At 38.2% G+C, this 14,861-nt stretch overlaps 1 protein-coding gene across 1 annotated transcript in view; it reads right to left on the bottom strand.

Annotated features, from left to right (window-relative positions):
* The window catches only part of GRIK1 (glutamate ionotropic receptor kainate type subunit 1), a 166,895-nt gene that overhangs the window by 72,890 nt on the left and 79,144 nt on the right, over positions 1–14,861 (bottom strand). The window contains exons 2-3 of the mRNA XM_061988655.1: positions 2,865–3,032; positions 272–529 (exon numbers count right to left, since the gene is read on the bottom strand). Of these exons, the coding sequence (XP_061844639.1) occupies positions 272–529; positions 2,865–3,032 (426 nt within the window). The remainder of the gene's footprint in view (positions 1–271; positions 530–2,864; positions 3,033–14,861) is intronic.

The following is a 14,861-nucleotide window of genomic DNA, read 5'->3' as shown; positions in this document are numbered from 1 at the left end:
TGGTTTGAAGCTATTTGATCCACAAACAGGAAGAAAAACGTGACTGAATATTCAGAATCCAGGTGCTACTTCCTGATGACCTCTTGAGGCCTGATAAAATGAGCAGCTGTCCAAAAGCCATAGTAGCAGAAGGATACCTGAGCCTTAAGAAACCTTTTTCTTCTGTATTCTTGGGAAAACTGCTATATGTATGCCACTGTCTGTCACAGAATTTATTTATCTATGTACATCGATAGAAGTATAATATGTTCAGTGCACCAGTACTACTTACCTGTGCTGTCTTCATATACTACTGTGACTATTTTCCAGTTGTAGTATAGTACAAGATCCAAAACTGCTCTGCTGATGGCTGCATAGTCTGGATAGAGGTTGATGTAAAATGCATCTTTGTTATCCACTGTGGGATGTTTCCATCTGGTCTGAATATGTGGGACTTCAAGTGCATTGCAAATGGACTGCACTGCGCTGACAGAGGAGCTGTGGGAAGGTCCAAAGAGAGCAGCTACACCGAGAGCAAGCTGATCACATGCTGAGGGGAGAGAAAGGGAGAGGAAGAAGCTGTTAGTTGGCAAAACCAAGTAACTTGTGGGATGTTTACTGAAATCGTTTATTCTCCATCCATCTCCATCATTTCATAGTGAGAATGAGTAATCATGCTGCTCACAAACCTATTGAGGGATTTGCAAATGTTCCTGAAAATGGCTTTACTGATTAGCATTATGTCCTAGAACCTGCTTGCTACAAATAAGAACCAAAACAACTTCTCTGCTCATTACCTTCAGATCACATTGACTCCTAAATTTCCTTTTGCAGAAGAGCATTATCCTGGAGAAACCAGGAGCTTTCTGGCTACTGGCTTGCCAAAGAGATGTCATATGAATCAGTTTTCATGGCAGCATGTCAAGAGATATGTTCATGGAGTAACAACAGACATTATATGGATTTCCCACACGACTGGCAAGCTTCTACCAATGTGACTTGCTTTAATTTCAGGCTACTGAAAGAAGATAAGCAGTAAAGAGCACTATGATTCATAGCACTCCATAATCTGTGTTTACAAAACACAAAGTAAAGCCTAAACCCCTCAGTAATAACAGAGGGAAATAAAGAACCAACACATACTGACATTTTAATACCTTCCAAATCAGTCAAATGCTAGTATTGACAATGGTCTTTCTCCATGTGCCTATAGCTCAGTCAAAATAATCCCTCCTGTAGGTATCTTTTAGTTTTTCCTTCCCTTCCGTGTCTTTTCAGGCTAAAAAACAGACGATCAAGTAATATTTATTTTGTCAATTAGTAATAATGACAGCAAATGTTTCTAATATGGGCTTTATCAACTGAGACAAAGCCCTACACTGTGTTGCAGTGTAACGTAGTTCTTTGCGGGAAATTTAGAAATTAGAGTGGTTGGATGAAATGCTAAATGCATAAACATCCACAATGAGCTGAGATATTTTTTAATTAGTATTTAGCTCTCTAGTAGCAATACAATATGACAGAAAATATATTATTTTCTTCTTTCAGTCTGTAAAAGAGCGTTTCACAGGCAGCATGGCTTTTAAGGTTTAATTCAGAAGACTTCTTAAAGGATCATAGGTTTTAATGTGCAAATTGCATCAATAATATCAATAATTCATATGAGAAGAAACTGCTACTGTCTGAATGGATTCCTTGCATGTAGATTTACAAAAATATTTATAATGAACTCCATCTTGTGAACTGAATGAAGAAGGTACTTTCACAGTAGTCATAGAAGTAATTCTCACTCAACAGGGAATCCAAAATCCTGTCTATCTGGATTATATGGATTATAAATCCAGCATACTTGGGTTTTGATAGCATATAGTTCCAAAGTATATCTGATACTTGAAAAAGAGTATAACAAAGAGAATTTAAAGCTCTTAAAAGGTTTCTTCTTTATTCCAATCTTTAGTAAGAAACTAGGGCATTACAAGGAGAATCTTGGAAAGTGACATCTCACCAGCATTCTATCACGATTCATGATGTGAGGCATTTTTATTTTCCAGTCTTCATTTGCCTTATAGCAGAGACATCTTTTGCCTTATAGCAAGAATTTCTTGTACCACTTACAGTGACAGATGTTATAGTGAACTGCAAGGCATATCTGCAGTCTTAGTGACTTATGGGTCTTTCTTCAGTTTTGTTTGCATGAGATTGTATGCTCACCATGTTATCTGAGTAACTAGACTGCAGTATATAAAGTTTTGGCAAACTTCAAGGTTGCCTCCTACAGGTGAAGAAATGCATTGTGCTGAAGAATTGTTACTTTTTTCCCCCTTTCTGTTTTGGTCTGCAGGTAAATTAGATGCAAATAAATTGGGTCACAATTTTCCCTCTAAACAAAATTAAAGAATAGGCAAAAAAATTCCAAAACTATCCATTTCAATTATTATAGTGGTTTATAACAGAGAAATTTTCTTCTCTTAATATTTCAGGATAAGGAGACCTCTGGTCTCTTTAAAGTAAAATAGAAATAATTTTTTGATGAATAATAGATATCTCTGTGTGTGCTAGCTATGGGTTGTGACATCCCACTGTGCTCCCTGTTAGTCTGTGATCATATTTTGCAAAATTCCAGGTGGCAAATCTATTTTTTTTTTGGAAAAGAACCAATGAATTGGACTTGCTACTTTCCATCTGGGGCTCTTAGCATGCAGGCAGTATGTAGGTGTTTTATCAGAAACTAGATGACAAGTCCAAGTCTAGTTTCATTCTTGAAGGTAAATTTTCTGTTACAGTTCATATACACATGTTATTGTTGGAGTAAAGCAAAAAGAAGACCAGGCTGTGGAAAGGTAGTATAAAATGCATGTTACTGACACAATAATTTAAATAATTACCTCTTCTTGAGGCTTCAAAACTATCAAAAAGGTTAATTCTCTGGATGTCATAGGTTAATGTGGTATTAGGCATCAGTGTTCTGTTTCTATTAATATTGGTGACTGCAAACTTGAAAGCCAATTCTTCAATATTAACAGGCTCATTTTCCACAGTTTCAAATATCCCTCCTGTTGAAACAGAGATAAATGAGAAGTATTATTCACCTCTTCATCCCTGTACATAAAAAGAGAAAAAGAAATTATGAGCAATAATAATCTGAGTGTTCATAGAGGAAAACAGTTAAAATAGCTGTTAAAAGCACTCTAGCAAAAGCATATTGGAACATTAGTTTTTATCTGTAATGTCACTGTAGATTAACTCAATATTGTGAGTGTTGCAGAGACAAACGTGTGAAAGATGATGCATGTATATTATTCAGCTTTTTCAAAATAAAAATTTTAAATGCTTGTGAAAACTTCTGTCAAGTTCCTAACTAATGAAAGTAGTGAGGTTCATATGTCTTGTTCCCACTATTCCAGTCTAATCTATTTTAGGGAGGAAACTTGGATGTCTTGGAGACATTTTCTGAAGGGTTTCTGCAAATCTTGGTAGTACACGATCTACATTCAGAATTGACTTAGGAGCTTGAGTAGAAATGGACTGAAAGTTTCCACTTGAGGTCAATGTCTTAATAGGACTTTGTTTTTGTATAAAACTTGGCCAGTGTTGTCGGCCATTTCTCAGTTTGCTCAGGGAGAGATGAGTATTTTTGCTTTTTCAGAGCCCATTGCTGAACGAACTGAACTTGTTAATACAGAACATAGCGGAGCCACATGCTGCTCCCATAGATTTCACCTCTGTGCCAAAATGTAAGGTCGTCTCTCAGTGTCTGCCAGTACCATAATGACACTGGTTTAAAAGTCTTCCTCCAAAGATGGTGCTGGATCTAGCACAATTACTCTCAGGTTCCTCTTATTCCTCTAGACTCTTCTTCCAATATCTCTTTTGAACTATTTGAACAAGGATGAGTCCCAATCCATTCTGGGCAATCCCAACTGGGCAACTGCTCTTTGAGTGCCGTACACTTTGTCAGAACTTAGTTTCTACCTTTCAAACAGAAATTGTGTATACTTCTTCCTTTTTAAAACAAATTACACAAGTCTGAGCTCTTCTTTAACCTGGAAGCAAGTTTTCCAGAAGAGGATCTGTAAATAACCAATCTGAATTTTGGAAGCATTCTGAATGCTTTGGCAGGTACTCTGAGATGGGGAAGGTGGCTACGTTTCAAGTCAACAGGCTGTCCCACTTATACTGGGATGCCTACTCCCTCTAGCCTCTAGAGATTTTATTATGCCAACAACACATTCAGGCTGTCTAGGAGCACTGGGATTTGATGAATGCATAACAAACACAGCTAATTTGAAAAAAATAGCTCCTTTAAACAGCAATCTCCAGCTTCAGTACTTGATTTTGCAAGTATAATTTACTCATTTAGTGCAAGTCACTAGAGAATACTTTGGATTTCTCAGTTACATATTTTCACATTTCCCCATGTGAAATTTGAGCCCTAGATATCGTTTTATATTTTCTGAACATCAGAATGTATTCAGTTAATGTGCTGCAGTCTCTTGAAATTTTGATGTCACAGTGTAGGAGTAGTGCAGTCATTAGCTGACGATCAGGAAATGGGAACACAGTGGAATTAGAACCTGGTTTGAATTTCAACTCAGCAATGAAAACATTGGAGACTATCAGTCCCAAGTTGTCAATGTAATCTCTAACTCCTCTTAAATACACAGTTTTTCTCTCAAACCCATATATAACAATACTTAAACATGACTTAAGCAATTTTGCCAACGTAAGCATTTTTTGTTCACTATATATATTTCTTGTTTATTATACGCATATATTAGAACCTTAAAGACTTTCTAATTATTTTTATTCTCCTCCATTATAAAACATGCAAGTGATTACAGAAGACTGTGACACACAGAAATAAAAATGTTAAAGTGTTGGTTTTGGAACCAACTGTAAAACCTCATGTGGAATGCTGAGAGTTACCAGGACTTTCCAGATTTGCAAACTATAGGATTACTAGAAAGAAAAAAATCTAACACCTGTTCTTTTAGATAATGTAATTCCTCATCCCAAAGATAATAACAAGCCTGCTACTTTTCTGGCTCAAAAAAATCTCCTTTCTCCCCTTTCCCCTAAGGGAGACAAATATTTTCAATCAGCTGTAATGCCACCTTGGGCTTGGGACAGCAAGGTGTGTACTAGAATGAGTACAACATTGTTTCAGAAGGCAAGGTATAATGCATAACCTGAGATAACATTCTAATACGACAGGGTGACCACCATCTCTCCCTGCTTCCAATAGGATAGGTCTCTTACCATTTGATCTTGGAAATAAGTATTGTACTGTGCTTGTGTTACTTTCTTTATATTGTTTCTTTTCTCTCCTTTTTTTTTACATAAAACCAATTTCTTTCAAATACCCTTGAGGCAACCTTCATACCTATACACACACAAGTATTTACTGATTTTAGGACTAGAACATTTTCCAGACGTCTCATCAGTTGCCTATTAAATGGAGATTAATTTTAATTGGTGTATTTCCATGAACTATTTATATTTCATGAGCAGAATTTTCCAAAACTTTTGCTTTGTCTCTTTTAAAGAACAGTAGAGGTTTATTGGGCAGAGGAAAGGAATGGAGGAACAGGAGTGGTGGAAAGAGGTTAAGTGTTTCATTAATGTGTTTCCTTAAGCAAGCTAATCAAAATTGCATATACACTATCACATACACATCAAATATATTCAGATAAGTGTCTCTGAAAGTCAACTGTATAATCAGTATGTTGGTACCTCCTCAAGATATTTTCGAGGTTCCTTTTGTACATGTTAACATAGCAGCAAAGCCCTCACAGACAACTTTGGTTACATGCTTTAATTTGCTGGTGAGAAGCTTTGAATTGGTCTGGTGTAAGAGTAGAAGAGTAAAGAGGTTCAAAATTTTACACAGGAAATTTAATTCAGCTGGAAATGGAGAACACGGTGCTGTTTAGAGTCTCTTAAAGCTAGTGCTACCCTTCCCCACTAGAATGGGGAGGTTTTGAGACCACAGAAGTAACTCTTCCAAGTAAGTAAATGTTTATTTAATGTTTTCCTGATTAAACCCTAAGTACAAAGAGCAGTTCCCTGCTGCCTATGAACAAAGTCCATGAGATAGTTTATGGAGGAAATTGCTGCTTACTGTGAGTGAAGTTTGGGACAGGTGCACTGTGAAAACCTTGAGTCTGCTACCTATTTGAACTTGATTTCTATCAGGACCTATGTGTGTAAAAAAAGGGCTGAATCAGTCTATAACTTTGCATCACAAATAAGCCAGCAAAAATAACCTATCTGTTCTGTACTATTGTGTTTTTATACGTGTAGCCCCAATGAAATCTAGCAATTTAGTAAATAGCTTATCTTCCTTTGTGTTCTGCTGATGACTTATAGTCAAGCTTAGAATTTATTGTAAGGTCCAGGTTAAAAGAGAAATAGCAGAGTAAGTGACAAGTTTGATGAACAACCAGTTTGTCAGATGATTCATTTAAATAAAGTAATTACTGTAAATCATTTTAAAAACAAATTAACCACAGGATTCTATGAGGGAAGGGAAAAAAATGGTGTTAAGATATAAATGATGCTTCAGAAATTATGCTATTATTGCTAAGCATGAAAATTAGCACTGTTTTTCAAGGTAGGATGCTGCTAGCACACACATAGGATGAAGCCTAAATTTTTTACTCCTTCCTTTCATCTCCCTCCCTCCCTCCCTCCCCAGTTTCTCAGCTAGACAGTGAACCCGCTGAAGCAGCTTTGGCTGACTAAAGGCTGATTAGTCCTGATCAGTGGCAGACCTGAGACCTTTCTCTGGCAGAGGCACTACATCCTGCCCCCATGATAACAGAACCATAGAATCATAGAATTGTAGGGGTTGGAAGTGAACTTTAGAGATATCTAGTCCAACCTCCTGCAGGTTCACCTAGATCAGGTCACACAGCAACATGTTCAGGCAGGTTTTGAAAACCTCCAGAGAGGGAGACTTCACACCTTCCCTGGGCAGCCTGTGCCAGGGCTCCCTCACCCTCATGGTGAAATAGATTTTTCTTATGTTTAAATGGAACTTCTGGTGTTCCAGCTTCATCCCATTACCCCTTGTCCTGTCACTGGATACAAAAGAAAAAAGGGATGCCCCAACCTCCTGACATCCACCGTTTAGAAATATGTATATGCTAATAAGATTCTCCCCCCCAGTCTCCTCTTCTCTAGACAGCCCCAGTTCCCACAGCCTTTCTTCATGAGGAAGATGCTCCAGTCCCCCAGTCATCCTGGTGGCCCTGGACAATTGACTGACTGAGTCAGGAAGAAGCTGCCTATGCAAAACCAGGTGAGTGCCAGAGCTATAGAGCTTGCTCTGCTTCATGTGGATGTCAACACCTCCCAGAGGCTGTCTCACCAGACACAGCCAAGGAGTAATGCCATCCAAAAGTTACCTGATCCCTGCACACAGGGAATGACTCTTTTCCATCCCTATGTGTGCACATTCTGGTTTTGGCTGGGATAGAGTTAATTTTCCTCCTGATAGCTGGTACAGTGCTGCGCTTTGGATTCAGTGTGAGGATAATGTTCATCACACACTGATGATTCAGTTGTTGCTAAGTAGCACATCACAAACGAGGTTTTTTTCAGTTTCCCATACTCTGCTGGCAAGCAAGTGCACAAGCACATGGGAGGGAGTATGGCTAGGACAGGTGACAAAAAGTAGCCAAAGGGATATTCCACACCATATAACATCATATAAACTGGTGAGAGTTGGCCAGGGTATGCCAATCACTGCTCAGGGACAGGCTGACCATCAGTTAGCAGGTGGTGAGCAATAGCATTGTGTATCAATTGTCTTTTCTTGGGTTTTATTTATCTTTTTTTAATATCTCTTTTAATTGCTATAATTATTTTCAATACTATAATATTTTATTTTATTGCAATTATTGAGCTGTTCTTATCTCAACCCACAGGTTTTATTTTTCTTTCTAATTCTTCTCCCAGTCACACTGTATGGGGAGTGAGGGGTGTGGAGGGAGGAGTGATCAAGGAGCTGTGTAGTGCTTAGTTGCCATTTGGGGTTAAACCATGACAGCACATCAATGGGAGTACAGAGCATTCATGTTCACTTAAACAATAATCCTGCTTCAGCACACATGTGTGAGGAAACCTTTCACTTTCAGCATTTTTTTAATAACGTGACATCTGTGAGGATGAAGGAAGAAGCTCTATCTGCCTCTACTTCAAATTTAGCTGTGGAAGGCAAAGGGAAAAGACTACTTGGCAAATGTTGCTCTGACAAAGAAGAGGGCTGAGTCACACGAGTGACTGCAGAATGGAGTGCGAGATGCAAGTCAAACTGGCAATGATGACAAAACATCAACCTCATTCATTCTCTGAAGATAAAAGAATTCTACAGAAAGTAAAATGCCAAAAATATAAAAACACACCTCAGTGGGCACACCTTAAAACGAAGCTCCAGCCCTTCTGAGCAAGCAAATACTTCCATTACAAGAGGTCATAAAGGACTGATTTTAGAAAAGGTCATGGTTGAATCAATTACCATACTTCTCAACGGGTCTTAATGTTTCATTTCAAGACAAAGCAGAGCTCAGAAGCTTGTTATTAGAAAAATAGTCTGTCCCTGTTTTAAAACCAGTCATAAACAGCAACAGCTAAAAATTGTTAACCTTTCTGATGGCAGTTATTGAGGTCAATAACTGGGCTGCCTTGGTCAGGTTTCCTCAACACAAAATATTTCACTAACACATTTCAGTCCCAGTACAGTGGACGTAATATATTTTTTTAGCCATGTATATGTAGAATTGACTAAGTAGTCTCGAAGGAATTTCTGTGATTTCAGTCAGTAGTATCACTTTGATGCTTTCAAAGGAACTAACTTTTAAAAATCTTTCTAAAAGCTATATTCCTTACTTGCTCCATAGCAAACCTAAGAACAGCATCTTTATGCATTGGGGTTGGGAATTTTTTTTATTTTAAAAATACTTTAAAATACTGCAGAAAGACAGATGAAATGGAGACAGGCTTACAGTGAAAGACAGAACTGATAGCCTGTAAGACAGAGGTGTGAAAATGCTGTGCTTTTTGATGGTGGTTTATATTTCCTTATGAAACCTAAAGGAGATCAAAAGAGAAAAAAAATATTCTGGTCTTAAGATAGCCTGAGACCAGGTAGTCACTATAGACATGAAAAAAAAAGAAGAAAAAAAAAAGTTATTTTGTGTTCATTATCTTGGTGGATAAATTTCACATTTTCCAAACAAATTTGTTAAAAGTCTCTCCAGCTGTGTGAGGCAGCTTACACACTGGACCAGCAGACAACCTCCCATTCACACTGTGAGTCCACTGTGTATGAGATAATGAACCATCTTTCAGACATTTTTAAACAATATTCATTACCACTTAGATAATACTATCTCTTGACCAGTGGAAAATGTTGGCAGTGTAGGGAAGTACTTTGTTTGTACTGTTAAAACAGAAAAAAGTGTTGCTTAATACAGCATTCAAGGGCCACAAGTCAAGGCACCAGATACAATGAGATTTTAAAGAAATGTTGCTCGTATTGTTATCTGCTGCTAGATTTTGACAGCAGTCCCAAAATCTTTAAGACAATAGCTCAGCTAGTCATACGACATATGACTTCAGAGATAGCTAGATTAACATGAACATCATGTATTTTTATATTCTGACAGAAAGTGAGAAGCAGGAGGTGTTAAAAAACCTGAAACCATATGTTGTTTATATTCTTATTCAGGTTCTACACTTCAAAATAATGATGTTTGGAAACAAACAGGCTGACCATTCAGTAAAATATGTTTGAAATGTTAAAACATACAAACTAAGAAGGATGGTAGAGGCAAAATACAGTTAAGATTAGTAATTCAAATGTTCCTCATAAAGACACAGAATTTTTCCCTTTACTGGACAAAAAGAGGACTTTCTGTGGTTTACAGCTCTTTCTGGTTAAGGATAAGACTTTCCTTTAAGGTTGATCTCCAGGTTTCCTTTTTTTGCTCAGTGGATATCCTAGTTTCATAGTCTCTCCTCTTGTGTTTGTTGCACAGGACAACACACTGAATAAATTACACGGAAGCATGAAACCCTTTGGATGTCATTGTTCCATCCCCAAAGCCTTAAGACACTGATGGCTTTCAAAGGCAATCCACTGCCACAAGGTGCAGGTGATTCGCTAGCAGGATTTCCAGAAGCATCTGAACATCTATCTCCTGGAGGTATTTATGCTTTGAGAAGCCTCTGTATCTTTCCACAGCACTGTCTGAACACCAGGAGGTCCATGAGACCTCATTAAAACCCACCTGTCAGTCACTGAAGAGAAATGAGAGTGAAAATCCTAATGACTGTGCAGCTGTATGCCACTGGTTTCCCAAAAGACAGGCTGTTGCTGATGCCAAGTTACTGCAGGAGATTCGTAAAATCAAATTAGCATGCAGTTTGCCCTTGCTTTCTGTTGACATAGATATGAACTCACACTGCTCTGCTGCCTGGATGGCTATAGATTTACACCCACATTTGCTCAGTAGGTCTGGCAGAGTGGAAGGTGTAGACCTGGTAGCCCAAAATGGAACTGAGCAGAATGAAACAGTGCCTATGAAGATTTTTTTTCTGCAGATAGCATCCACTTACAGAGTTAAAGAGTGTACCACTTGGAATGAAACTCAACTGGAATTACTCTCCAAGCATTTTTTTTTTTCCATCCTTGCCTCTGACCTGAGGACTTATTCTCATGTGTCACAAGGAGTCCAACTGGGAGCCAGTGCAAGTGCCATCATTACAGAGCTAAGTTTGGACAGAAGAATAATCAAATGACTTGTTTCTTAGAGGCTTATCTTTAGCTGAAAATCTAGCAGTATCTTTCTTTTTAAAGTTATGACCACACTGACTGTGTAAGATTAGTCTAGAAATTGGCTATTACCTCTAATTTATACATGACCTGAAAACTGTTACATGTGTGTGTATTAAAAAAAAAATTCTCAGGAAGAATCATTAACAATCACAATTATATAACAAACAGTAATTGCATTTTACATTTACAAATCCAGACCAAAGTGGGTTTGGTCCCCTAGGTTTTCAAGGAATTAGATGCATGGATTTTGTGTTTAGCTCACAGAATGCAAACTGAACACATTAGCATTCTTTGCATGGGTGCTTTTAGCCTTACAACAGGGACCTTTGAGTTAAGCAGTTATTATCATCCTCATTTTACAGACAGTGAAACTGAGAGCTTGAGTAACTTTTCTACCATATCTCCCTCTTCAATCTGTTCAAAAGCTGCTTTCATAGATTCATAGAATGGTAGGGGTTGGAAGGGACCTTTAGAGATCATCTAGTTCAAATTCCCTGCTCAAGTAGGTTCACCTAGATCAGGTCACATAGGAATGCATCGCAGGCAGGTCTTGAAGACCTCCAAGGAAGGAGACTCCACACCCTTCCTGGGCAGTTTATGTCAGGGCTCCTTCACCCTCGCAGTAAAATAGTTTTTCCTTATGTTTAAATGGAACATTTTGTGTTCCAGCTTCATTCCATTAACCCTTGTCCTGTTGCTAGATACAATAGAAAAAAAGCGATGTCCCAACCTCCTGACACCCACTATTTAGATATTTGTAAATATTAATGAGATCCCCCCTGAGTCTCCTCTTCTCTAGACTAAACAGCCCCAGTTCAGGCAGCCTTTCCTCATAAGGAAGATGTTCCAGTCCCCTTATGAGGAAAGGCTGTTTTGAAAACCTTCCTTACATTGTGCTCTCTTTCTGACTATCTGCATCCCTTTTTCAAACCCTCATTCTTACCTTGGTATTCACCATCTTTGCATTCACCCAGCCTGGCTCCTGTCTAGCATGCCTGCAATTTTATTCCTATGTGAATCACTTTTTGTTCTGTAACTCATTATCTGTCTGTGGACTTCTTTTAGGATGTACTTCAAACAAGTCCCAAAGCCCACACCCTTTCTCTTTCTACGTTCTCCCTTCATTGTTTTCAGATACTCAAATCTGAAATAATTGTGTGAGATGGTGAGCTTAGAAAGGCAGAGAGATCACTCTTGGCTCACTTTGATTTCCTACCTCTCTTATTCCCATTTCTCTATTGTCTCTGCAAAATGCAGGCCTCTCCAGACTGAAATTTAAAAAAAAAAAAAACCAAAAAAACAAAAAAAAACCCAAACCAAAATAATATGCAGAAGGGTTGGCTTTGGGGAGTTGGAGTGATGGTTACATTCTCCTTTCCATGACTGCATGGTAGGACTGCAAAGCCAAAACCTGGGACACATTCAGGACTTGAAACCTGACAAAGAAAGATGGAAGGGGGTGCAACTCAGGTGTCAAATTCAGTAAATGTGAAGACTGGCTTTTAAGATTAGATTTACTTTTAGTAAGGTGGCTGAATATTTGACATATTTAGTATCTCCTAGGTTCAAAACTGTACATCTGAAATCCACCTCTGGGCATGTCTTTAGGCCATGATTGGATCCCAGTCACAGCTGTGAAGATTTTGCTCTCAGCTTTAACAAGAAGTGAAGTATGGTTTGTCAGGCTTTGCAGTCTGATTCAGAATTTGCTTGATTTAGACTGAACTCTCACAGAGATGCAGCCTTACTGTTATTCTTGTGCAACATGGATAGTGCTTAATTACACAGCGATGAAACTGGCAGAAATCACATTTTGGTTGCAGTCCTCATGTAGACAGGTGCAAGTTCTGTGACTGCCAAAGAGCTGCAACTCCTTAGACCATGTCTGAATACACAACTCGTGGCAAACAAGACCTAGATAAAGATTGAGATGAAAAGTACAAATGAGGGAAAGGATCCTAAATAGAAATTGTTAAAGCACTTCTCTATCCAAAATCTCCTCTATGAGAGCCAGGGCTGGGGTTTTCTAATTATCTTCACTCTAACAAGGTATTGCATTCAGTGATGGTTTTATCCTGTAGAGGGATATTTATCCCTGGGATTTATCCCAGGGATTTTATCCCGGTAGAGGGATAAAAATATGTATGTGTGTATGTACACATAGAAAAAGTTGAGCTTATTAAGATACAACAATCTGCCTTTTCCAACAGGATTTATTTGAGTTCATCTTGTGAGTTTGGAGATATTTCCCAAAGGCTCAATTGGCATGATTCATGTTATAGAATTTCTAAGTAATGAACTTTTTCTTTTTTTAACAAGGAAAAAAAATGATTGACCTGATTTAGATATCTCTTGCAATACAGTGGTAGTACTAGTTAGAACTAAAAGATCAGTTTAGAGGGGCAAGCTCTCTATTTAATAGAAATTTTAAAACTTCTTTCCTTGCTGTCTTTATTTTGTTGTTTTCACTTGATATACAGACTAGTCAGGAGGTACTGAAAATGCAGGATAATACATGTGTTATTTATATTGTTTGCTGTTCTTCCCCCTACATAACCATAGCTTTGGCAAACTAGCTATCCGTGCATTGCAGCACGAATTTCAAACAAGACAAAAAGAGGAGAGGGATAAAATTAGTTCTAATTAGCCAGTTATACGTGCAACATTGGGTCCCATCAGATGCTATTTCTGTCCATGCAGCAAGGAAGAGTGAATAAGAATTGTTTCCCTTCTCTTCTTGGAGCTAGAATTAGGCAGATGAGACTTGCACAGAGCAGGGTTAGATTTTGTGTGAGATGTTTTCCCCAGAAGCAAGGCACTGGCTAAAGCAGTATACACAGATTTTCATCACTCTGTTTTCCCTCTACCCTCAGATATGACACGGCCCACTTTGCAGACCATGGCTTGTATGCTGTTCTTTGCAAAAGTATATGACAGATCATGATTCTTCCTTCAACAGAACCATATTTTAATCAGGATATGTGGTAAGAATGGAGCTACTCTCTTCAGAACTCCCCAATAACCCAGTGAAACAGGGCAGTATTGTCATGAGATGCACTCCCTGCAACACAGTGAGGAAGCCCTCACCCAACACAGATCTTGTGCCAGGTGCTTCAGATGAAAGATTCAGCTCAGTGTGACCACTGCCAAAATGCTTGTAAGGATAGTTAGGAGTATAAAGTAATAAAGCCTTTTGCTGTAATCCTCCTGCTTTGTAACTTGTGTGGCAAAAATGCTTTAAGACTCTGCATAAAAAGTGATTTTATTACATGTTTTTCAATGCTCCCAGCAACAAAGTAACAGCCCTTAAACTTGCCTTCCCTTCATGTTGTTCTGAAGAAATAAGACTTTACTGAGGAGATAAATGTTTCTGCCAATTTCTAGGTTTTGATCAAATTCTCTCATAGCTGAACATTTCTCCCACTATGCCGTAACAACTTAAATAGTCCCACTGGAAGACAAACTCACTTTCTGTTGTCTTTTCAAATCTTTCAGCACTGCCTCACAGATATGTTTTTTATACATATCTGTCTGAGTCAGAGGATTTCCCTCTGTGACATCCAGACACCTCGACATATTAATTGCTGACCATGTGCTAGACTATAAGGTGCTTCTGAAGATGGAAAGGAATGGAATGGCAACACAAAAAGGCAGAGGAAGGAAAAATCACAGAAAAATCCCAGTGTTTATGTTAAGGCATAAAAGAAGGAGAAAAGAATTCCACAGAAATAAAAAATAAATTAGGAGAACGGAAAGAAAGCTTGTTGAATGAAGACTGAAAGATGAATGGCACTGAGCTGCAAAACTTGCTGGAAGATTTATTTACTGATTTTATTTAGTTCCATCTCAAAAGTATTAGGTTGCTTAAAAAATATAGTAAGATTTGTTGCAGAAACAAAATACTTGTAGCTTACACTTCAGGGAACCTTGACCCAAACGTGCAGTAAATGAGCAATAAACACCTAATATCTAAAAGTATAACAAGGGAAACTGGATTCAGAGGGATTTTACCACCTGCTTTTATGTAAGTGCCTGGTTA

This window comes from Colius striatus, chromosome 1 (genome assembly GCF_028858725.1).
Source record: "Colius striatus isolate bColStr4 chromosome 1, bColStr4.1.hap1, whole genome shotgun sequence".
Lineage (NCBI taxonomy): Eukaryota > Metazoa > Chordata > Aves > Coliiformes > Coliidae > Colius > Colius striatus.
This window is presented reverse-complemented; position numbering and strand designations above follow the sequence as displayed.